Source organism: Zerene cesonia, chromosome 24 (genome assembly GCF_012273895.1).
Source record: "Zerene cesonia ecotype Mississippi chromosome 24, Zerene_cesonia_1.1, whole genome shotgun sequence".
Classification (NCBI taxonomy): Eukaryota; Metazoa; Arthropoda; class Insecta; order Lepidoptera; family Pieridae; genus Zerene; species Zerene cesonia.
Genome location: NC_052125.1, coordinates 2,903,751 through 2,930,682, shown reverse-complemented (window position 1 = coordinate 2,930,682; position 26,932 = coordinate 2,903,751). Strand labels below are relative to the sequence as shown.

General features: G+C 33.7%; 2 protein-coding genes across 2 annotated transcripts in view; one reads left to right on the top strand and one right to left on the bottom strand.

Moving 5' to 3' along the window:
• LOC119836539 (dymeclin) overlaps positions 1–9,170 on the bottom strand; it is a 14,605-nt gene extending 5,435 nt beyond the window's left edge. Inside the window, exons 1-11 of the mRNA XM_038361914.1 lie at positions 9,057–9,170; positions 8,070–8,217; positions 7,265–7,411; positions 6,754–6,880; positions 5,350–5,474; positions 4,829–4,948; positions 4,061–4,197; positions 3,404–3,616; positions 1,938–2,014; positions 1,021–1,143; positions 555–680 (exon numbers count right to left, since the gene is read on the bottom strand). Coding sequence (XP_038217842.1) covers positions 555–680; positions 1,021–1,143; positions 1,938–2,014; positions 3,404–3,616; positions 4,061–4,197; positions 4,829–4,948; positions 5,350–5,474; positions 6,754–6,880; positions 7,265–7,411; positions 8,070–8,209 — 1,335 coding nt within the window. The 5' untranslated portion in view covers positions 8,210–8,217; positions 9,057–9,170. The remainder of the gene's footprint in view (positions 1–554; positions 681–1,020; positions 1,144–1,937; positions 2,015–3,403; positions 3,617–4,060; positions 4,198–4,828; positions 4,949–5,349; positions 5,475–6,753; positions 6,881–7,264; positions 7,412–8,069; positions 8,218–9,056) is intronic.
• A 1,313-nt stretch (positions 9,171–10,483) lies between these two features.
• LOC119836474 (putative ATP-dependent RNA helicase TDRD12) lies at positions 10,484–16,675 on the top strand. Its single transcript, XM_038361806.1, has 4 exons — positions 10,484–10,910; positions 11,442–12,028; positions 12,154–12,417; positions 12,632–16,675. The coding sequence occupies exons 1-4, from the start codon at positions 10,639–10,641 to the stop codon at positions 16,591–16,593; spliced, it is 5,085 nt and encodes a 1,694-aa protein (XP_038217734.1). The 5' UTR covers positions 10,484–10,638; the 3' UTR covers positions 16,594–16,675.
• Positions 16,676–26,932: the final 10,257 nt, after the last annotated feature.

Here is a 26,932-nt window from a genome sequence, read left to right as displayed (position 1 = left end):
CGGGTGAAACCGCGGGGCGCAGCTAGTATATATAGGCTATATAAGTACCACGGGCGAAGCCGGGGTGGACCGTATATGAGTAAAAACAATAGGTTATTTGTCAAATAATAGCTTACTTATTTATCTATGTATACTATAAATATACACATTTTTGTCATATTTATTTACATAATATATTCTCTCTTCAATATTTATTACTGAATCATTACGCTTCAACAGTCGCGAGGTCTCATAAAATCAGTGCAGTAATACATTTTATTCTTAAAATGGTTACTGCTTTGCTGACGGGGAAGGCCCTTTTAACCACTATTACTGTGTTCTTATTTTATTACTTCGTACTGCCTCAATCGATAAATAAAAGTCCTAAAACATAAATTGCTTAGACAACATTGAGTGATATTTGTATTTCCCAGGATTATTCGTTTTTTCTTGCCTAAGAGAAGATAAATCCGTTCAGCCGCTCTCGAGTTTTAGTAAGCAATATATATATAAAAGTAAAATATATATATATAAAGTATATTATATTTTAAGTAAAGGCAAAAAAAAACACTAACAATTTGATGTACACTCCTGATGAGATGTTCGTCCTCGGTCAATATGAGCAGAACAATGAGGGACATGTATATGTGGTGGGAGTTGCTATCCGGCGCGTTGTACAGCACCTGCAGTATTGGCACTATCTGTTGAAGATAACACATTTATTTTACAGATGCTAGTGACATACATAAAAAGAAAAAAAAAGAAAAAAAAAATCATCATATCAGTATCAGTATTCGAATAAAACATTAACACCTATACCCTAGGTCTTAGATATTTCAGATGAAATCAAATCTACACTAATATCATAAAGCTTAAGATTTTGTTTGTTTGTTTGTTTGATCGTGTTAATCTTAGGAACTACTGGTCTGTTTTGAAAAATTCTTTCAGTTTTAGATAGCCCATTTATTGAGGAAGCCTTTAGGCAATATATGTACCACGGACGAAGCCGGGGCGAAATATACAGTGCTGTATCAAACTCACCAAATTCTCAATATGCGGTACGTTGGCGACGTGACGTTTGTACGCTTTGCACGAGTGCAGCATCAGGTACAGCAGCAGCGTAGAATGCTCGCAGCCGGCTGTCGCACATAGCGCCTTGTGCAGCTGCGAACAAGGTGCAAATTCGTTTGAGAAACAAGTGAGAGAAGAGAATGAGAAGAGAGAAAAAGAAAGAGAAAGAGAGAGAGGAAAAGAAAGAGAAAGAGAGCGAGAGAGAGAGAGGGAGAAAGAGAGAGAGAAAGAGTAGAGTTCAAATGTGGGAGTGAAGCACGCTTCCACAAGTACCACAACCCCACAGAAAACCAGTGTGAAATAGCGGCATGCTACTGTGTTTCGTACGGCGAGTGAGGGAGCCGGAGGCCCGTTACCTTTTCCCACCCTTCTCAGCCCATTCTTTTTTTTCCGTCGCCAATCCTTTGCCTATCTTACCCCTCAAAAGCAGTACGATAAGACACTTCCGTTAACTTTCCATCAAATTATATTTAACAAAAATCGCCTTCAAATTGTCAGAACTAGATCAAATTTAAATGGGACCACATGGGAAGCACCAGCTTTGAAATTAAATTAAAAATCTGTTCAACCAGGTAAAAGTGACGAGATGACACAGAAAAATGCCTTCGAATTGATAATCCCCACCTTTAATTGACCGCCTTCTAGGTACAGTGGTCAACATGTGAGCGTAGAACCGAGGGTTCCTGGGTTCAATTCCCGGTGGGGATGCACAAAAAAAAATATCCTGGTCTGATAGGACACAAAAGGCTGATCACCTATTCGTCCATAAAGAAAATCAATCAGTGAAACAAACGTATATCATGTGCCCCATACCCCACTGGGCGGCATGGGACTTAAATTTTCCCTTCTTTTAGCGTCGGAAAAAATGTGACAATAAAAAAACTTACAGCTGCCATATCTATCCGTGGCGGCGTGATCTGTCCCGGGAGGCTGGCATCCTTGTGCGGTGTGGTCGATGATGTTTCTAGAAATACGCTTTAACTTAGACATTCATTTAATTAATTAGAAAATGAAATCTTTTTGCAACGGCTTGGCAAAAAGACGATGGTTCGTATCACGTGAAAAACTTTAAATAATGTTTCACATATTCTTAGTCATGTACCATATTTTATATCACTTTTAGTCATGTACCATCATTTTTAATGTTCAATTAGTTTATTGACCCTATGTTTGACGCTTACCAGAAGCGTCTTCAATTAATAACGCACATCCACACATTATTTACATCTATCGAGTAACAGGACACACGATTCATTGCAATCGGTTCAGTAGTTCGCGTGAAATTGCAACAAAGTTTGTGAGGATGGATGTATGTGTATGTGTATGTTACACAATCCACAACATCCATCCATCACAACCTTTCGCATTTATAATAATAGTAGGATATTTTTTCTATCCGTTAAGTCATATTTCGACCACCTCCTTGGTACAGTGCTTAACGCGTGGGCGTAGAACCGAGGGGTCCTGGGTTCGAATCCTGGTGGAGACGCACAAAAAAAAAATGTCTCGGTCTGGCAGGACACAGAAGGCTGATCACCTACTTGTCCATAAAGAAAACCGATCAGTGAAACAGATGTATATCATCTGTCCCATACCCCACTAGGGGACACGGGACTTCACTTTTTTTTAAGTCATATTTATTAGTAAAACATAGTGATTTGGCATAATTTTTTACTGCACATTTATGTCTTTTTCTATATATACACGATAATCTACGCGTTCCTTTAGCAACATTCACTCGACTGGTTAGCTTGTTCTCTTGACATTATATTGAACTACTATATTAGTACGTTAATGATATGGGTCTAGTTATCTAAAATGACAGTCAATTTTAGTTAGTCATAGTATTTTGTAACTAGTCTTTTGTAGTCTGTTAAATAACTAGTAATAATGTACTAGTTATTTACCACGATTTTTTTTTGTTTTTTTTTTTGCTGTTTTTTTGCGTTTTTTTGTTTTTTTTTTGTGTTTTTGAACATGTACTACATTTTTCACATCCGTTCAACCACATTCACTCACCGGCTGCGTCCTCACACTTGAGCAACGCGCATCTATATATATTATCATCGTCTATAGTGTTTCTTTCTGTTTTGTAGGTTTTTTTTTAGAAATTAAAAAAATTTAAACGCGATTTATTCATTATATTATTAACCTGACGTTTCGATCACTTTACAGCGAGCGTGGTCACGGGGAGACTTAATAATAAAATGAATAAATCGCGTTTAAAATCCGTTAAAAAGTTTTTAATTTCTAAATGTATAATACTCGCGTAAAATCAAACACAAGAAAATACTAGGTTTTTTTTTTTGTTATTTTTTTGTGTTTTCGCGTCCATTCAGTCACCCTTACTCACCGGCTGCGTCCTCACACTTGAGCAACGCGCACCTATACAGATTATCATCGTCTATCGAGTGGTTGGCCAGCGCCAGCAGCAGCAGGCACGACTGGTTGGCCAGCGGGTGCTCCCGCGCGAGCCGCTCGGCCAGCTCGCGGCGGTGAACCGGCGGCGCGCTGTATATGGTCGGCGGGGTCGCCGTGCTGAGGGACAGCATGCTCCATAGAGATGCTGGGGGGGGGAAAGTATAAATAGATTTATGACGTTGATTTTTTTTAAGTGTTACTAGCTGCTTCGCCCGTGTGATCAAAATAAATTTTCAAGATATATGTTTCTTCCCCTATTTTATCGCTTTGTGGATAAAATCTATTAAAATCTTACTGCTGCACCGATTTTAAAAATTCTTTAACCGTTAGAAAGCTGCACCTTCACTGAGCGACACACATTGTAAAATATATATCATGGGCGATACCGGGGCGAACAGCTAGGAAATAAAAAAAAAAATAGTAATCATAGAACTAGTAGGATAATAACAATATTAGTTTATTAGGATTAGTAATGGGTAGTAAGATTAGTAAATTGTAGTTATCCGACTCTTATTTGAACTATGTAGTAATGTAGTAGTGTAGGGTTACTAAGATTTTAGTATATGTAGGTTATCAGGATAGTACTCACAAGCGATATTTATCAGCATACTGCCAGGCCCTTGGGAACCGAACTGCGGCGGCGCGGCCGCCATATTTGATAGATTATTTAACAAAGTTTTCACCAGCAATGGTGCGTGCATACTATATCTCCCTTGGAATAGCGTTCTGTGGACAATAATTAAATAATCAGCGATTCATCTTTTTATTATTTATTAGTTATTCTTATAACCCAACCGCCCTTAAATTGCTAGAACTAGATCAAATTGTAATGAGAACACACAGGTGGCATCAGCTATCAAATAAAAAATTTATAAATAACACGCTTTAATAATAGAATTAAATAAATTGCCTCACTTGCTCTTATAGAAAGTATACACAAGCAAAGTTAAGTTGCTAAGTTGCCCGCTATGACATTTAAAATAATAAAAACCCTATCACTGATCCTTGCTAAGAGTTCAAAGTCTGAATAAAATCTGTTCATATAAAATAGGTCCAAATCAAGACTTTTTTTTTATGTTACAGTCAGCAATGGAGCTGGTGGGTCGCCTGATGGTAAGCGCTACCACCACCCATGGACATTTGGAAAGGGATAAGGTCCATTGCAGACCTTACGCCTCTACAAATGGATTGCTGACTTTTTGGGACGGGATTAAGAAAGGATTGGCGATTGGTATTAAGGAAGGGACTGGGAAGGGTAAGGAAAAGGATATGGGCCTAAAAGAGAGACATACATACAAAGGCATAGTTGAAGGTACTAAAAGCGTGTTAATAAAATATAAGTTCTTTCTATTCTTACCTATATATGAGAGAGGTTTCCACCATTCTAGTGGTTCCATGCACACCAGCAAACATATAGACAGACATAAGTACCAGCAGTGTGTTGATACATTCTAGATGCAGGTGGTATGTGTTGTCGCTGAAAAAACAATATCCCATAATAGTTTATTATCTGGTTACATTATTTTCAATTTAGAAGCATTAAATTTAACAAGCATAAAGCATTAAAACAAATCAACTACAGAGTTTCTTGCCGGCTCTTCTCTGTAGAAATTGCTTTCCGAACTGGTAAAACTGATATAATGACGGTTCAAAAGTTCTACTATGAAGTCTAATTAAACAAATAAATGTTTGAGTTTAAGAAAGTATGTCTGTCTGTCTGTCTGTATCTTCATCACGCAGGCGTCAGCTTTCAAATGGAGAAAGATTCATCGAAATTGATATCGAGAATGAATCCACAAAGAATACAGTCAAATTGACTCCTCCTCTTTTTGAAGTTGGTTTGAAAAATATCACGATTCATCCAATTTTTATACTCACGTAATCGGTACGTCGATGATAAGACTAATCAGCGCGTCTATCAGCATTTCGACTCGGCTCTCACCAGTAACTATTTTGGTGGGCTCCAATGTACCAGGTTCTAGGTTTGGATCCTGTTGTGGAGCCTATGAAAAAAAATATACATATATACATATATATTACCTAAACCAATACGTATGTATGTTTGTTTGGTATGGATGTTTCTTACTCTTTCAAGCGAAAACATCTTATAATATCTGTATGAAATGGTCCAGAGATAGATTATAGTCTGGATTGAATAACTAGTTTACATACATTAGTCTGAACTTTACAATATAATTTTATTATTATTACTATATATATGAATAGTTTATGTATACTAATATTATAAAGCTGAAGAGTTTGTTTGTTTGAACGCGCTAATCTCAAGAAGTGCCGGTCCGATTAGAAAAATTATTTCAGTGTTAGATACCCATAAGCAGTGGTGGCGTAGTGGATAATAACTCGGACTTCAAAATCGATAAATCGGGGTTCGAGACCAGCCGAGCGCGCAGGAATTAAATTGATTTTTCAATTTATCTGTGCTTGTAGATCACATCACCGCTGCTTAAAACGGTGAAGGAGAACATAGTGAGGAAACCGGCATGTCCAAGAATCAAAAAAGTTCGACGACATGTGACATCTGCCAACCCGCAATTGGCCAGTGTGGTGGATTATGGCCTGAACCCTCATAGGAGGCCTGTGTCCCAGCAGTGGGAACATATATGGGCTGATGATGATGAGATAGCCCATAAATTGTCGAAGGCTATAGGCTATAGGCTATAATATATGTACCACGAGCGAAGCCGAGGCGGACCGCTAGTTACTATATAATTGGATATTATTGAGTTTTGATGACCACTTAAATATATAGACGTTTTCAGCTTTCAGTATGAGATCAAAGGGTTCTATTACTGTATGATTTGCTGTGATAATACTACAATCCTACTAATCCTACTAATATTATAAATGCGAAAGTTCGTAAGGATGTGTGTGTTTGTTACTCTTTCACGCAAAAATTACTGAACCGATTGCAATGAAATTTGGTACGTAGATAGATGGACAACTGGAATAACATCAGTGGCGTAGCTATCATAGGGCCAGGTGGTGCAGTGCACCAGGGCCCCGGAGCTCAGGGGCACCTCAGCACCACAGCTCTAACCTCAGTTTTGAAACAGGGTAGGAAGGCGGAAAGAGGGGAGGAGAGCCTGATTCTTTTCCCTATGCACCAGGGCCCTTGTCCCTCTAGCTACGCCACTGAATAACATATAGGCAACTTTTTATCCCGATATTCTTACGGGATACGGACGTACGCGGGTGAAACCGCGAGACGCAGCTAGTATGTTATAACATACAAAAAAAACGAAAGCTAAAAGTTAAACTTACCGTTACAACCTTTGCCTGTACGTCCAAATGTTTACACAATTCATATTCCGGAACCATCTCCACTAGATATTTAGTTACCGCTCTGATGAAGAATATTGCGTTGTAACTTTGCCACGCTAACATAACACTGTAAGGAGATAGGGAATAATTTATAATTAATTGCATACACATGCATTTTAAGTTCTTATTGCAAGGTACTATAGTTGATATTTAAATAAGCAGTATATAACTGGTCAAAATACGCGGTAAAAGTTACAAAAAAAAAACATCGTAATATTCGAATTTTTCGATGATGATTTCAGTTCATTTGGGTTGATTTTTGAAAAAAATATAATATGGTAACATATTAATAGATTTTATAAAAATCTTTTTTTGATTATTTTTTGTTAACAACCTCCATCTATTTGTAGTCCTCACAAGTCTTGATATATTTCTTTTTATTTATAAAGTGTAGAAATTAATATAATGAAGAATCCATGAAAAGGATTTAATTTCTAGACGTACTACTTACTTATCAGTATTTGGTGCGGCGAGTAACTCAGTAGCTCTCGTGATGAACACTTGCACTAAGGAACCCAAGTTGCCTGTCTGTGGATTGTTCTGCAGGAACTTCTGTAGCAACGCCTCTGTGCTTGAATCGAATATCAGCTGTTCGTCTCTGAAGTATTACATCATTATGTGAGAATTTATGCTTTCAAGTCGTTGGTAGTTCGTATATAGAGCTTATTTTTAATATTCAGAATCGGTTGTAAGTGTTTTAAGTAATCTTTGGATGAAATTTTTTTAAGAATAGAAACCATTTTGACCCAGAGGTGGGATTTGTACCCACTTCTGAAAAAAAATCCCATTTCAATCCTCTAAAACTACAATTTAAATTTAATCTTTAGAAGTTTTTTTTGGGAATATTTTTTGGTAGTATTAATCATTATTGAAGTGAAACTTCTTTAGAATCGTTGTGATTTCAAACCTGATGCAATGGAAAAACGACAGGTAAGAGACACAAATACAAAAATGTGTAGAATGAAGCTGGCAAAGAATGAGACAGAAATATACATACTATTTTATATATATTCATCTCATTCTTTTGTCGACTGAAGTTTCACTTCTATCATGTGTGAATCACACACACACCTTTTTTTATCATCTACTTCATTTACATACTTAGACTAGAGTGAAAATATTTGTAAATTTAAATTTGGTCATAGGAGAATACATATGAAATAAAGTAATAAAGAAGTTTTCAGTTCAACTAGTAAGAACACAAGATTTTAAGGACAAATAAGATATTTGACTTCATAAGCTTCTATAATACTTACGCATTAGTCGGCAACTGTATATTGAATGCCAAAAGTTGATTCCAAAATGGATCATTTGGACAAATAGCTTCTGTAGAACAAAACCTGGTGACCACCTCATTGTTAGATATATCAGAATATCGACTCACTGATATACCCATTGTTAATGCTGCAACAGATAATTCATACATTATTTTACATATGTATAACTTACAACAAAACTGCACTTCATGCCTAAATATATATATCTGTATACATAGATAACTTTATTTGTTAAATTGTCTTATTACAAACTTATTGCTTATCAGTATATGGCAAATTTATTGGAACAAAGATATTGTGACTGTGGTGAAATCTGCTATGATATACAAACAAATAATTTGATCTTGCCATGATATGCTCAATTCAATTGTGTCCGTATAAAAATAAAAAAAATGATAATCCATGTGTTTTTTTATCAAAAACATTAGGTATTATTATTGTAAGTTGCATTGAGTTTATTACTACTCTTTTAAATAAACTTTAAGGTCCTAAAATTAATCAAAGTAAGCAGCAAATAAAATGATCATTGACCACAGGAAATGCCATAAGAATAATTGGTGGTTACTTACGCTATTGTATCATGCCATAAAGGATAACTCTGAAGCAGTTATTTGAAAATGTTATTCAACTACCAAATAATATTGAACTACAACAAATTACAAGAGATTTGATAAAAAAAAAGTATGTTCTCTAAGTACATACTTATTTGATAAGAATTGTCTTAATAGAATTTAAAGTGTACAGTTTGTTTCAAATTATATTTCAACACATTAGATAAAATAACATAATCATACATCTTATAAATAAATTTTATATCATGTTGTTTTTTTCTAATTGGAGTCGGTTTAGGCGATGCAATATTGATTATTGATATATGAGCCGAAAAATTTATATATTGATACGAATTTCAGCTTTTTATGAAGATTGTTGTTATACAGTATGATTCCGCAGTTTCTATAATCTTACCTTATTGTAAATTTTATGAAAACTATGCACGGATATTAGTCGACACTTTACATCAACAAACCATGGAAATAAAACTTCTACGCCACGAATTCATTGACAATATGTCAATGTCAGCGTCAAGTACTGAAAAGGCTTTAATTAATCTATATACAGAAGTTTTGGACGTGGGCTTTTGAGCCCTCATCATTTATCTAACTTTTAACTACCTACATTCTTATTTCATTGTTCCCTTCTATTCATAAAATAGAATAAAAAAACGACAGACAGATCGTAGATTAGCATATATGCTGCGCAGACATATATACAGACGGACGAATCGGGTGAGGGCGGAGGATTTTCCTTTTTACAATATACATAGTAAAGGAGCAGATACGTATGAAGTAAGTTACGACTTGCTATAGTGTATAGTAAGGAGGTAGTAAGTTATTGTTATCTACTTCGATTTGGTAGGCAGCGACTTCAAATAGATGAGTGGGTAGCGGTTATATAAGTTCAAATTTACTTCTAAGATTTAACTACCTATGCTGCGACTTAGTTTGCTTTTCCTTAATAACTCTGAGGCTTATGTATACCCTAAGGATGTAACATAGCCAAAAAATATATTCATACAGACAAACCTTCTACTTTTCGTTCTTGGAAGTCGGTTAAACATAAAAAAAACTAATGTTCGTGTCAATGTCAAAGTTTTATTGACAATCAAATAACTGGCTGTGAAGCAGTGTTCGGAACCGTACGATAATTATCGTACACATACGATAATTTTGTGCCTACGTACGATGTACGATAGCATACTATTATCGTACGCAGATTGTACGATAATTTCTATCATGATGCATAATTTGAGAATTTATATTATTTCACTCATGCGCTGATAGTCTAAATCGAAGTAGCATGATTTTATTTCGTCCAATTAAGTCTTGGGAAAATACCGGGAAATACAAGTTCTCTATTCCTATTGGTTCTTACGATTCCCTATGCTCAGTTTCACCACTGCCGATACTGTAACTTTATCCAGCGCCTGCTGTACACGCTTTCTTATTGGTTAGTATAGCATCTACCAATGCGAACAAAAGAATATAAGTTCGATATTTCGATTATGTATCCAACTTGCATGAGAACAGTGAAATTTTGTCTGAGTGAATTTTACTTTTGGCGCATTTATTGAACTTAAAGTGGAAAGGGAATCAGTTCAGGGTCTGTGCCACGTGTAAAACATTTGGATTTCAGTGTTCTGTTGATTTGACAGCGGTGGTTTAAAAAAGATAAACTATAGAGTACTTGCATGCATATAAATATTACAATTTATATGATTTATTTATCTGTAATAGACATTATTCTAAAAAGTACGATAATTTTGTTCCATGTACGATAATTTTACGCCCCGGGGTACGATAGTCGGCCCACTTCAGGTTGCTAACACTGCTGTGAAGTCTGAACTAGCCGGCAACCGCTTTATTTAAAGTTGCACACACTACATAATTTATAATCGGAGTTGGAATTAAGTTTTATACCTGAACCGTTTGGCTAATATCCCTCGGATGTCCTTTATTACTATATTTTATGTTGAAAACAAATTACAGCAATGCCATCAGATATTTACCAAATTGACATTATACACTACCTTAATCCCTACTTTATATGGGTCGAGGTTGTGGATACAGTAGATGATAAGAAAGCACTGGAGCAAATTGGTATATATGGCCTCTTGGCACATGAAATTACCATTGATTTAGAAAGAAATGAGCTGGTCGATATATCGTGCCGTGAATGGGCGCCGGCGACTGCCAATTTGATGCAGGAGTTTTTTCTGAGCGCTAGAGAGACGTGGTTTAGCCCAACATACATCGATAGAAGGTATGGATTTATTGTAATAAATTCAAGTTTTTAATAAATTACATTTACATAAAACAAATTTATCATCTTCTACACAAGTACCTTTTGTTACATCGATCATAAAGCTTGGAAGAATGTCTGCCCTGAAAATATTTTTAAGTGTTTTTTTTTATTTCTCATTCTCGTGTGTGACAATAACATACATCCTGTTATACACAAAAGTGATATAGGAAGCGTTTTCATGAGAAATTTTGAAAGAATAGAAAAAATTTGATCACGAGGCAGGATACGAACCTGCGTTTCTTGCCTAACCGTAGCAACGCCTAGCCTCTCGGCCACCCGTGATCCTGATCATGATCAATTTTTTTCTATTCTTTCAAAATTTCTCATTTATAAAGCATTTCAATGCTATAAAACTAAAAATTAAGCTTTTTCATGGTGTAGAATAATCTCATCCAATACATTGTAAATAAGAATTTAAACTTCATTTATATTTATACATTTTTACTTTGAATAATGAAAAATCTGTATTATTAAAACTCTTTCTTGCAGGAGCTCTATTTTTAAGGATAACATTCATAAATATGGAGAAGTAGTCATCAAAACTCATGATGGTGAATTGAAAAAGTTATCCGAATGGTTAATAACAACAGGTTTTGCCGAACTAAATGATTGTGAATTCCACAAGCAACTTATGGCTGGAAAAACACAATTAAAACTAAACCAAACTCAAATTGGGAATATTTATTCATTCATAGACTCACACTATTTCAAAAAGGGACAGGATATACCATGTCGAAAAACAAGTTTCTCGTCATATCATGATGACTTTTTTGAAGTTGAGGATGGCTTGTCTGCACTAAGCAATAATAAGTACCAAAAACTTCTCAGTCTCATGAAGAATAAAACAAAATCCATAGAGGATGTAGACAATGAAGAAGAGTCTATGGGTAGAGCTTGTCGCAGATTAAAAATTAATGACTCCCATGACAAGCCTCCTTATAATGTTATTAAGAATTATTTTGATAGACTTTCGAGTTCTAAGAGTTCTGGTTCAGATGTTTCGTTCTGTAGCGATAAGAATAATTTTAAGAAAGATGAAGTGGATGTTGTACTAGAAAAACAAAAGATAAAGCAAGGTATTAAGTGATATTTAGTTAGTATGTAGCTTTTCTGATAGTTTAATTGTTTCTCTAAATAAATAATAAAAATGAGATATATTACTCATATGGAATTACTGTGATTTGTAATTTTAACTTTACAGATGTTTCCAAAGAAATTGACAACCAAGTGCCAATGACAGCATTGCAAAAAAAGTTCCATTTACTGAAAAAACTCTCGCGTAAAACAACAAGCAAAAATGATACGGGAAATATGGCTTTAGCTGATCAAAATACAAATGCAACTTCAGCTGAAAATGGAAGACTAGCAACTAATTTAGAAGACACAAAGAAATCTATTGAAGAAATTTCGTCAAGTAGAAAAAATTTAACAAACAAGATGATGCATAAAGACAAACTTAATCAAGGTAAATAATACATATTTCTTTGATATACCTGCTCACTAAATAAGTAAAAAATATTAAATGGTGAAAAAAAAAAACTTTTGTTATAAATAAATCCAGGGCATTTTAGTACACATTTATACAATTCATTAAATAAATATTAACAAGGCTATTTAGTAGTAGTTCACAAATTACATAATAAATTGTTATATTATATATTTGTATTCTACTATTCCAGACTTAGTTTCAAATAAAGAAGAGAAAGAAGAAAAGAATATAGAAAAGAAACAAGCACCCACATCAGCATTACAAAGAAAGCTGCAAATTTATAAGAAGCTATCAAGCAAACCTGCATCAAATGACGACACCGCCAGCAAAGGTACATTATCCGATGATGAAGTCAATGACATTATAGAAAAAATAAACATTGCATATCCGAAAAATGATAAAAAGAAACTGGTTAAGGAAGTAGAAGATGATACAAACAATTTAGATTTCGATAACGGAGTGGAAAACATAGGTTCATACATGTGTAATTTTGTTGAAAAATTAGTCACACCCGTTGTAATGGTTCATTCAAAATTTAATAAAGTTATAAAACCAGTTTATGCTATGCGAGATATACCGTTCAATCAACACATACACATTGTCCTAAAGAATATGTCCGTGAAACTGCCGATGGATTTGCAATCTATTTCCTGGCAAACAATTTTAAGGGGCCACAGCATTTTCATGATTAGCCCTAAGGATAGTGGAAAGACTATGGGTTATTTGCCTTGCGTATGCCGTTTGGTCAGTGATGGTACTCCAGAAATGGATAGTTCCGGTCCCATATGTATAGTTGTTTGTGCTACAGCAGAATCCGTGACTGTAGTTGAGAGAATTGCTAAAATGCTTCTCGGTCTACACGAAAAAGTGCTGGCTTGCTACGCTGGCGTTGATGAATTGTTTATTACGACATCACTCCTGAATCGTTGCGATTTGCTAATTTGTACTCCGCCTGCTCTAGTTAGAATTCTGCAGGACAGGGACTTTGGTGTGGACTTACGACGTCTTAGGGCTTTTGTGCTTGACGATTGTGAACGTCTGGATCAGGCTTATAAGCAGGAGGTCAAATTCTTCCACTACAAAATTAGGGAAGTCGAAAAAACGCGGGCCAATAAAGAGTTGAAAGTTCAGTACGTTGTTGCTTCGAGGGTTTGGTGCGATTTCATGGAGTCGTTAGCGAGAAGAGCTCCCGACTCGGTGATCAGCATCGGTTCGTTCACCGAATGCGTTCTTTATTCAAAAGCGAGTATGTCCGTTAGTTTTGTGGGTAGAGATAAAAAAGTTAATTCAGTTATCGAGTTTTTGAATGACACGGATAGTTCCAAAAAGCTTGTTATAGTGTGTCGGCATAACGACGATGTTGCGATTCTAGAAAAGGAAATGAAATACCTCGGTCGATACATTTTCGTCGGTCATAATGATTTGACTGTCAGTGAAATGTACAATTTAGGCGCCGCTTGGAGAGACTATGAAGTTCCGATACTCGGACCGATTCTTATTTGCACTGATGATAGTTTATCGCATTTGAACATAACAGACGCGAATTATCTTGTGCATTATTCGTTACCGAATTCATTTTCCCTGTTCCGGAAACGTTTTTCCGTATTAAATGATAATTACCCATCGATATTTTCTGCCGAACGAAAATCTGTAAAGATAAAAATACTTCTCGAGGATGTCGATACAGAAAAACTTCCGAAGATTTTAAATTTCATCAAACGATGCACAGATAACGTTCCACTTTGCTTGGATGAGTTGAGCAACAAGATTTTAGCGAAACGAGATATATCCAAAGCCAAGAAGCTTGTTCCAATTTGTGGAGCGCTTCTATCGTTAGGCTACTGTCCCGATTTCTACGATTGTCTGAATCGACATAAAATTTTGAAAGAGTACGATGAACCGACTGATTGGATCCCAAAACGTGGTACAGTCACTTTCAAAATTCTTCATTATCACACAGCTACGTCATATTCTGTCAGACTTTTAACCCATATCGAGAAAAGTGAAGAAATTAAGTTCCCCAAAACATACAATACGCTTTCGTTAAAATTAGGCATGTATTATGGAAAAGCGTCGAATAGGAAACTTCACGGAATACCCAAAGTTGGTGATATTTGCGCTGTATCGGTCAAGTACAATTTGTTTGCTAGATGTCAAGTTGTTAAAATTTTAAGTACGTACCAAAGAGGGAATCCGAATTATGTACTGATTAATTTATTAGACGAAGAAAGATATGAACGGTCTAGGGATATATATCTGTATCATTTACCAAAAGAATTCAAAGAAATCAAAACATATGTAGTACAAGTGCGTTTAGCTAATGTGCAACCTAAAGACAGGGATGTGACATTCTCGAATTTAGCAAAAGATCATGTCAAAAATTTAGTCAATGCTGAAGAGGATATTTATGTAAGAAGTAATATAGTGGGTGTGATTGGAAACTGTATATTTGTTGACACATTAGAAGCATGTCAAGAATTATCGTCTCTCGATGAAATTGTTGTTAAGCACAACTTAAAACGCGAATTACTAGAAAAGCATGCGGAAGACAATCCCGATCATATTACTAAGCTGAAGGAGTTATGCCTCGAGAATGATTATACAATGATCGTGGAGAAGGAAGTTGTTGTTGAATTAAAGAAATCTACGAAAAAAGTTGTCGTCGATTGGGCTCATTTAGATAAAGACGAAGTTACAGGGGTGTATGTTTCTTCTATAATAAGTCCAGATCAATTCTTTGTACGATTGGCTAAATTCGAACCGTGCATGAAACTTTTATTAATGGACATTAAAAAACATATCGAAGGCGAACTTGAACCGTTCGACAATATACAAGTAGGTGATATTGTTATCACCAAATTTCCGGAAGATGATACTTACGAGAGAGCTAGAGTTGATGGTATCGAAAAAGACACAGTAAAGTGTTTCTTTGTGGATCAAGGAGATTGGGAAATAGTGGCTTTGAAAGACGTTTATCCTATAACAAATAAACTCATTAGTCAATTGCCCTTCCAATCCATTGAATGCCGTCTAATAGGCATCAAATCTCCCGGCAATACTTGGACCGATTTCTGCATCAATTGGCTATCCAATTATTCCGAGGAGGGAACAAAACATTTGTACGCTAAATATTTCCTCAAAGAACCCGCTGAAATAACGGGTGCAAATAAATACGCTATTGCCTTAATTGATACAAATACTGAGGATGATGTTATCGTCAACCAATTAATGGTAGACCTCAATCTTGCTCAGAAAGTTGAGGAAGAAATAACGTACTTAGATAGTGTTATAGCTGCGCAACCAGGAGAATCCGAAGTAAATGATAAAGAAGAATGGACAGAATTATCTAAAAGTACAGGTAGTAGTGTAAAAAGTGAGGACTTCCAAAAAGTTTCTCTATCAAAGGTGTTCCTTCCTTTGCCAAAGCGCTCCGTCCCTTTAGTTGACTCTGATTGTGAATCAGATTCATCAGACAAATGGGAAGTCTTTAATCCTAAAGATTTATTGGCTACTTTTGTGCCGCAAATACAGGCTATGGCAAATACGAGTCCTGAGTTACCTACTATTTCCCCTAATAACTTAAAAACTGACCTAGTAGAAAGTTCTAACGAACGGACTCCAGCGAGGGCAAACGATTTAGACTCTGATGATACCATGACGGACACACCTGGCAATTCATCATTAAACGAAAATAATTTGACAATCATCGATCAAACTCGAAAGCCAAAACTGATTTGGCGACAGAATAAAACATCAGTAAGCATTAAGATACAGTTAATAGGTATTGAGAGATACGAACTTGTAATCGAAGATAGATCATTAAAATTTAAAGGGTTCATTCACGATACCAACTACAGTTTTAATTTTGATTTATACGCGGTCGTTGAAAAGAACAAATGTTCGCATTCCAACAAGGGACAGTATATTTTGGTGAAACTGGCAAAAGTTTTACATAAAAACTGGATGACGCTAACAAAGGACCCTGAAATTAAGAAATGGATCGTTTATGACGTTGATGGGCTAGAAGCGTCGTCTGATGAAGAGGTTCTTGATGATTCTTTGGTCAAAATTGCCAAGGAAATGCACTATAAGCATGAATCTGAGAGCGATGATGATGATTTTGTTGATGATGTAAATTATAGATATAAGTAATTGGAAGGCCATGCGTTCTCTTAATATACTTCGTAAAATTGGCGGAGGTTCTCAATTCGAATTCTTAGTTTTTAGGATCATTATCATCCCACTGTTGGGACACAGGCCTCCTATGAGGGTTCAGGCCATAATCCATCACGGTGGCCAATTGCGGGTTGGCAGATGTCCCATGTCGTCGAACTTATGATTCTTGGACTTGCCGGTGTCCTCACGATGTTTTCCTTCACCGTTTTAATCAGTGGTGATGTTATTCACATGTGCAGATAAATTAAAAAATCAATTTATTTCCTGCTCGCCCGGTCTCGACCTCCAACTTATCGATTTTGAAGTCCGAGGTTCTCACCATTGCTTTTCTGTTTCACTGTTTTTAGGATAGTTATAGATTATAGCTAGCTAGATAGATTATAGTGCATAGTGATAGTTATTACAATTTTTAAACTATTTTCCCTGATATTATCGTTATGATATGATATCCCAAACGTCATTTATTATGATACTAGCTGTCCCGGCGAACTTCACAACGCCATAGAATATTGATAAAGATATGTTACGGAACCCTATTTTTTCTAAAATAAAATATAGTCTATGTTACTCGTGGATAATGTAGCTTTCGAATGGTGAAGGAATTTTTAAAATCGGTCCAGTAGTTTTTGAGCCTATTCATTACAACCAAATAAACAAACAAAGTTTTCCTCTTTATAATATTAGTGTAGATAACCGTAAATGCACTTACATGGTAAGATGAAGATTGTATCGACGGAATATTTCAGAAAACATAGTATGAGATAAAGAAGGAACTGATGAGGGGAATGAAGGAAAGGACTGGGAAGGATAAGGAAAGGATAGAGGTCTCCGTTTCCACGACTACCCAAACGACACAGGAGCATTCGCATGCTTCGATTTCTATAAGGATGTGGTACCTTCCTCGAAGGGAGCTGGCCCAATTCCTGCCGAAGCTTGTTCGACTCTCACGCTCAGAATTCATAACACGTCATAATTTTCTGTTATCTGTGTACATAAGTTCTCGTGTCACAGCATTTGTCACATAAGTCCTTGAAAAGGGCCTGACCAATTTTTCGATTTTCAACCGACGTCGTAAAAACGAGGGATGTTTTCAATGATTTTGTTTGACTTTGTTACACGATACCTCCGTGGTTTTTTTAATCCATTGACGTGATTCTTTTTTTTTTTGTTTTATGTATACCTACGGAATGGGTGGTAAATGTTCTGTTATACGATTAATCGATAAGGGTGATATGGCAGAATAATGTTGTTCGTATCAACCAGTTACTCAATAATTGGAAAGGAGAAAACTTAATGAAAAAAAAAATTCAAATTAAATAAGAAATCGTCACAAATAGAAATAGCTCTTCTCTTCTCTTTAAATTCATTTTTATACTATTAAAATTCTGTTTTTTTTTAACTGATTATCTGATTTACAACCAGTACTTTATAATAAACTTTAAGATTACTTTTGAATTCTTTGTTTTTGTTATACTTAAAGCTTTAGCTTTCAATAATATTGCTTTTTGAAGTTATTCTATATCGAATAATTTATAATATTATGTAATTTGGATTTGCAGTCGAATCGCGATATGGTAAACGTCGTTAGCGGTTTCACCATTGGAAATGTATGTCTTTTATTTTATTTTTGTTTATGTTTTTCTCATATTATTCATAAGGAAAACTGTAGAATTTAAAGCCGGTGACAGTCATACTTTTTTCTCATATATTTGACCTCTTCTGTCGCTTGCAAGTGGGTATTGTTAGAGCGGGATAGATAGGTAGGTTTTTAGCATTGACATTTGATTTCGCGGTAATGAAAAATTTGCGTTCCCTGAATAGTTATTTTTCTCACTCCAACAATAAGAATACATCTCAGAGAAAGATATGTAGACTCTCGATGAAGTTATGTCTGTGTGTTTATTCAAGTAAAGAGATCTATTAATTCATTAAACGACGCAAACGACGTGACGCCTCTCAAATGTCCATGAGCGGTGGTAACGCTTACCACCAGGCGACCCAACCAGCTCCATTGCCGATGGTGAAATAAAAAAAAAAACTAATTCAAGATCTTATTTAGCGTAATATATGATACGCTTTTTGTGTTTATCAAGAGATTATTAGTTATGATTATTTAGTAAGTGTTTTATCTCTATCACTCATTAACCGACTTCAAAAAACTGAGTAGGTTCTTTCTATTTGGCATAACAAAGCAAAGCAATAACAAATGATTAGTTAAAAAAAGTTTTTAAGTGAGGTGCTAAGAGATAGTCGATTTTGGTTGTAATATTGCCAAAGTTGTATTAGAAGTTTTTTTTAGTTTTATTGTAGTTTTAAGTTTTTTTTAATGTTGTTTTTAAATATTGTATAAGCTAAGTAAAACATTGCAAATGCTTATGTACTTTCCTAATTTAGGAACACATGTTATTTCATCTTTATATAGCTGTTTACCCCGGATTCACGCGTGTTAGCCCGAGATACAAAAAAATTGCCTATGTAATAGGGTAAAGATGTAGGTAATACTTTTAATGGTAAAATAAGGTCCACTGTTTTTTTTTGCTTTAAAATTACAACAACAACTCATCGATAATTGATATAAAACAGCTAATAAGCATGAATAATATATTTTCTTTTAAACACACTGTGAAAAAAAAAATTGTGGTTGGCCTGTCATTGATTATGAGTTCTTTATTTTCGTTTCTTTCGTTGATGTTCCGTAAAATATGAACGAGTATTTTTGCTAGTTTATTGTATGAGAAAAACAATATATAAAGACTAGGAATGTAAAGTAAAACCATCAACCAAGCTCAATATTATAAAATGCAATTTTTGTTTCTGTATGGCCTTTCATGAAGTATTTCAAATGTAATATTGGATAAGGACTTGTATATTTCATTTAGGTGACCTGTTAAGTGTTTGCAATGTTAAAAATATTTGAGACTGTGATTTTTTAGTATTCCTAAATAGTTAGCTACGAATTGTTTTATAGAACATAGTTTTTAGCATTTAGTGAGACTGATGTCTAGTTCATGGTTAGATTTTATAAGAAATAAAGTTTAAAACAACTTATTGATTTATTCGATTTTTTATTTCACATTCTTTATACGAAAAGTAATAATATATATCAGAATATAAAAATATTCATCAGAGGAATTAATGAAGAAGTTTAGGTTTGCTTTGGTTTGTTCAGTTAACGTTATTTTATCTGTGCTTTGGTTAAAAACAAAAAAGTGAAATTTTTGGAATTTTTATTTGGGATATTTTACCCTTATAAAATATTTCATCTCTATAATTTACCCTAACGACCAATGAAATAAAAGTATAGGGTGTATTTTAACTGTTTTTTGTCGGTTTGATTCCCGGGTGTGTAAATGTATTTTCGCAAATCTTTGAATGCAGTTTATTTCTTTTCAAAGGCATTGAAATGTTTTGTTTGAGTTATAATATGTACAGTATTATGAGAACTTTACCATCAGGTGGCTTTTATTAAATTCCATCTTGTATACTGTATATGTAAGCAATTGCACCCAGGCATAGATAATATAATACTATGTATACATTCAAAATGTATTTTTTTTATGCCACAGTCGTCAATGGAGCTGTTGGGACGCCTGACGGTAAGAGCTACCACCGCCCATGAACATTTGGAGAGGCATAAGGTCGATTGCAGACCTTACGCCTCTACAAATGGTTTGCCGACTTTTTGGGAAGGGATTAAGAAAGGATTGGCGATAAGAATAAAGGAAAGGACTGGGAAGGGTAAGGAAAAGGATATATATCCCTAGATACGGACTTCGTACAACAAATTATATCCAACTAACACTAGCGCACTGGCTGGAGGCCCATGTCCTTTTCCCTACGCTTCCCAGTCTTTTTCTTTATTCCTCTCGTCAATGCTTTCTTCATCCCTTTCCAGTTTGAAGTCGGCAATGCATTTCTAGAGGCGTAAGGTTGCCATCGACCTTACGCCTCTCCAAATATCCATGGACGGTGGTAGCGCTTACCACCGCCCATGGATATTCGCAAAGGTTGGGCCTCTGCGAATGCGCTGCCCGCTTTTTTGGGATAAGGGAAAAGGAATGGATTAACGTCTGGAAAGAAGGAATGGACTGGGACGGGTGAGGAAAAGGAAACGGGCCTCCGGCTCCCCCACTCACCGTACGAAACACAGTGGCATGCCACTATTTCACGCCGGTTTTCTGTGGGGGTGTGGTACTTCCCCGGTGCGAACTGGCCCAATTCGTGCCGAAGCGTGCTCGACTCCCACAATACGTATAGGAGTAAATAAAACACCATCGTACTAACATGCTGTATTGATCTGCATTTTACAATAAATATAATTCAACTATTATTATGGAATGTTACACTCACAGCACACAAGGAATATTTCAATATTTATCATCTATGATAACTAACAAAATACATTTATTTATACAATAAGTAAAACAGACTTGAGAGTGAAGTGAGCATGTGTCGCTAAGATATAAGTTAGTATTAATTGGTTATCATTCAAACAATTAGAGCACTATTTAGGACTGACTTTTAAATCATTGGTTAAAACCTAACCTATAATCGTTTTAAGCCATTTCCATTATCTGTTAATTGCTCACCTTTCGACGTTTTAGAGGTGACATTTTTACAAGACGAATACTTTATTAGGCGAATGTGTTTTAACCAATAAAATATATGTGAATACTTTGTCTCGCGCTAAAATTTATATTTTATGTAGGCAAAAAAATGACAAAAAAGATAAGGTTTTAATATAAGCTTCTTTACTATAACATAATAATTTAATATTAAAATAAACGGAAAAACAAAACATAAAATAATGAATACAGAAAATGCACAAAAAATCATATAATATAGGTAGTTCAGTTATTATAAAATACTTTTCACGATCAACATTTATAAATAAAAAAAACGTTACAAATATATTTATTGCTTCATGATTTAAACGCAAAAATTAAAAACGAATGTAGGTATAAGTTTATAATTAAATTTGCAATATATAATAAAACGATACTGTTATATAATTCTGCACCGTTTCTTCTAGAGACCATTTAATACAATGTCAAATTTCAAAAATTAACGAATATATTTAAAACAGAGACTTTAAGTATCATACAAATGAATTTCGAAATAACACCAACTGCAGTAATCCGAAAAATTCAAATTGGAAATTCTAGAATATTTTTATAGATTTTGGCCAGAAATTATTGGAACTATTTCAATAATGGTAACATAATTATAACAAACACGCAATACAATTTCATTGAAAAAAAATTACCTCCCCACCAAACTATATTTCAAGAAATTATTCCTTTAATGGCATATGCCATAATATCATTAAATTTCAAAGAATATTCTATGAAATTTATTGAATTCCAAGTATTTTATTTGATTTTGTATCACAATGTGTTAAAACCCAGAGTTTTTCATTATATAGAACCACTAAGACAGTTAAACACACAATATAACATTGGATATAAGTATATGATTATCAAGAGATAACTTAACCACTCAAATTAAGTATAATTTAAGTATTTGGACATACAAAATTAAATTAATATTGCTTTCACTGTTTAATATTAATAAGTTTTATAAATGATAACACACATATCAATTTAATTGATTATAATATTTTTAGGGTTCCGCCCTCAAAAGGTAAACCGTATATTCTGCTTTGTCGTATATTTGTACGGAACCCGTAGTGGCGCGAGTCCAACTCGCACTTGACCGATTTTATTTCCGCATCGCAACGATAAATAATTTTGTTATACTATACTCTGATATTATATTCAAATGCATGGGCACTCAACAATATTGTCTTTATCTATTTAGATTTAGAAGATATCTTAGTTTTATTGAGTATAAAATAATTGTCATATAATAAATGTAATTTAAATATTTTATATTACTCTTGTATTTAGAAACTACCAGTTTTTTTCTTGGTTTCGTCGTCTTTTAACCAAATAACGACTTGATTAGAAATATATACTTAAATAACCGTATATCCATTTTCTAGGTCGGTTAAAAAACTTAAATTTCCTTCCATATGTATTTCACGGACTTTTAAAACAAATAAATTCGAGACGGAATACATATCCATAGTGCCGTTTCACTCGCACTCATGATAAATCAATGCCCATCTTGCATGCGTAAGCGAGATGGCATGATTTCAGAAAGCTTTTTGCAACACAGCTGAGAAAATAAAAACATACAATGAGTAATATAAAACATCTAAAATGACGAAGATAATACTAAATATATCTGAAAATTTCTTTAACTCACGATGATTACAATTTTATATTTTTTTCTAAATATACCATCTTGAGCACCTAATGTAATATTTAAATAACATTGTTATCATATATTTAACTATTATTCTAAGAATCCAATTTAGAAATAAATTCCATGAATGCAACAATTGGTACCAGTGTCACGACTTGCTGATGAGTCCCTGATAGCTTAACTGATAGATAAGCTAAACAGAATATATCCAGCAGTTGTGAAACTGGCCGTAAACATTTTTTTATTTATATACATAATAGACACTTAAATATATTTATAATAATTTATATTATGGTAACATTTCTACTTAAATAAAAGATATTATTTATATATTATCTCGCAATCGGGCCGCATTGGACTGATCATACATCTTCAATCTTCATGAATATTTGATTTCAATTTCATTCAAATCAAAATTGTCAACCCGAATACGTTAATGTAACGTTAAATACGCAAATATTTTAACATCTAGTAATAACAATACAGATAACAGTTTTTTGATTCTTCTTTTTCGTACTGAATATTTTTTTTAATCTATAATTGAAATTCTTTTCTTTCCTTCCATTTTAATAGGAGTTATCATATTTGAATTATTATATTTAATTATTTTTTATAATTTATCGGGATTCAATTCAAATACTTTATTTAACCGCGTCAAAAGTGAATGGAATTAAAACTGCTCTTGAGCTATATGACTGAGCGAAACACCATGCTATCTATCTCTTATGTGTAAAAGAGATAGCGATATAGAAACCTTAGACTCCTTCATTTATCGTAACGGGTTATACGTTTGACATCAATTTAAATTTAACTTTTAAATATGCTATATTTAAATTTACTTTTCATGATTAACAATGTATAAATTCTATAATAATATCGCCTGTTAACAGATTTTCAATATAGATATTCAATAAATATGTGCAATAACAATTAATTTATGGATAACTCTATATGTCTATGACTATATTCTATGATTATTGGTCTACCTTTATTGTTTATAATTAGGTCCTATATTCTGATAAGTGTACCATGATCAAATGCATTCAATATATGGCAAGTTAGTTGACACAATGCAATGGTCTAGGGCCTGTCTAAAGATTATTTAAAAATAATTAATCGTTACTGAAATATTGTAACCTAGCCCTTAGTTCTTTAATAGTAAACGAAATACAGATAAAATTACGTTTAAATTAATGTTTTTTTTAGTACCATATATATATGGCCAGTGTTATATGCAGAAATATGAATAAAATAGCTTCAATGTTAACAAAATAAAAACACTTTCATTATATAGAAGGGAGATGGTCGATTATTCGAAAATATATAAGGATTTTTTGAACAATAATGTATGACTATGAGACACGAACTCGCGGAATGTCAATTTTGTAGTGAAATTTAAGAAAAAATAAATGATAAGAAGCAGGAATTAGAACGGTAGAGTACATATTAAATTTCTAAATAATAAATGCGATTTTCGCGCTTAAACTCAATCGATTTGGATGAAATTTTGATACAGATATAGTTAGGTCCAGTACTCGAAGAAAATTGACTTTATCCCGAAAATTCGAAACAAACCGAATCTGCACGGGTTTTTTTTAACTACGGGGACAAAACTGCGGGCGAAGATCTCCTTTCTAAACAACTATTTAGATAATAAATGTATTGATGTAAATAAAAGAATATAAGTACTATCCTATTAATGTTATAAACGCGAAAGTTTGTAAGTATGGATGTGTGTTACTCTTTCACGCAACAACTACTGAACCGATTGTAATGAAATTTGATACTTAGATAGCTGGACAACTGGAATAACACATGTGCAACTTTTTATCCCAATATTCCTACGGGATACAGAGTTACGCGGGCAAATATAATTGTAATAACATTTGAATGATATATTAATAAACAATTCATCTATAAATATTATTAAAGTAACATATAATGGAAACAATATCAAATAATTCACTTAACCTACTCTAATATTACTTACAGCTAAAAAACAAACTTGATTATAGGAATTAAGTACAAAAACATAAAAATTATAATATAAATAGTTATAGTTCGATGATAAAATATGTGAGTCAAGTATAATTAACACACTATAAATGATTTTTCTTAAAAAAAATCTCTTTGTAATGTTTTCGAATAAATGACTTTTTTTTAATAAGTTTGTTGAGTCCTTTTTACATAAAACAATACATTTGTCTATGGTTGACGATTTTCTCATGGAAACATATCAAAATTCAATATTTTTTTAAACACATTAGAACTGTTATTGACCTGAATCATTGAAGAAGATATAAACATGGAAATTTAGAAAAAAACACATTAAGGTTTTAACAGTCTTCACAATTCTTGCTCAAAGAGTTTTAGATAAATCATTTATTATTTTTGTTTGCGTCATTCTACTATATATAATACATAAAGATATAGTTAAATTATTAGTTTTACAAATAGAGATGCATTAAAACATATAATTATATAAAAACATAGCTAATACAGTACAGTACATTTTATAGATGCGAAAGTATCTGTCTGTCTGTTCTTTCCGCCTAAACCACGGAACCGATTCGGATGAAATTTGGTAAAAAGATAGGGGGCCATCTATAAATTTCGTCACGAGAAATTTGACTTTTTTTGACCCCTCCTCCCTACTCGTACAGCCTGTCACATTTTTAGTAGACCCGCCCCATTGATGTGACGTCACACATTTTTCAATTTTAAGAAGGTATTTTAAAAAATTAGCAAAAACAGCAGTCGTGATTTTTAATTTTTAGTTTTATAGCATTGAAATGCTTTATAAATGCGTGATCAAATTTTTTCTATTCTTTCAAAATTTCTCAGCAGTCGTGATTGTTAGATCGATTTCGCTAATTTTAATTGTCGAAATATAAGTACATATTTTACGTGACGTCACAAAGGTTTTACCATGTGACATAATTTATGGATGACCCCTAGTTTGGGATGTAAAATGTAAAATAAAGGATAGTTTTTATTCCGGAAATTTGAAGGGAACAGAAACTGTGAGTAAAGCTCCATCTGTCTATCTTATTCTTTAACCCCGCGGGCAAAGCCACGGGCGGATAGCTAGTATGAATAGAAGTATGACGCAAACTATACTATTAAATGCAAATATTTTATCATTTTACATAAAAATGCAATTTCAATTATATGGAATGTCACAGTTCATATTTCAAGTTAACAAATAAAATTGCCATCTTCTAGCACTTTCTATATAACATATACTTAACAACAAAACATGGCCGTTTCAGCCTAAACATATTTTAATTCATAACATATAGTTTTAATACACCTCGAATGTTCTTAACTATTGTAAAATTAACTAAATATTTAGTTTAACCTAACAATTAAGTACCATTTCAATCGTAGCAATGAAACCTACAAGAACCTATAATAATTAATAATGGCACCATATAATATTAACAAATGCGGCAAAAAATAAAACATAGGAACGGAATTTTCAATGAGTATAGAAAGGGACATGTCTCACACAGTTATTTGATATATATTTCAATCAATAATTGACTAAATAACTTTAAATTTTAAGTACATAATATATTTTTGATTATCCGTGAAACAGACCCTTATTCATATTTGCAATGGTTATATTTTTAAACGTATAAAAAAATCATAGTGCAACATTATTTAGTGATTAACAGTAAAAAAAAAACAAATAAAATGGCGCGTTCTCAATCACACAAACGTGTTGATCATTCAAAAAAGAATGTGGATTTTCACGGAGTTTAAAAAAAAACCAGAATTAAATAGCAACATAGTTAATAGATATACTTTTATCCACACAATAAAAATAAATCTTTCATTGCAAACACATGTCACATAATATTCAACAGAAGAACCGCCAAAACTAGCAGCTGTCACAATTTGACAGCTGACAGCTGACATTTGACACATCCGTGAAAACCACAGACCGAAGGGACCATAGACATCGCACCATCGCACAGATAACAATATTTCGATTAACAAAAACGCTTTCACTTATATCTTAGTGAGTAAGCCGTCGAGC

Coding starts and splice junctions, on each gene's coding strand:
- LOC119836474 (XM_038361806.1), top strand. CDS start 10,639: ATGCCATCAGATATTTACCAAATTGACATTATACACTACCTTAATCCC. Junction 10,911..11,441: donor CCAACATACATCGATAGAAG/GTATGGATTTAT, acceptor TCTTTCTTGCAG/GAGCTCTATTTTTAAGGATA. Junction 12,418..12,631: donor TAAAGACAAACTTAATCAAG/GTAAATAATACA, acceptor CTACTATTCCAG/ACTTAGTTTCAAATAAAGAA.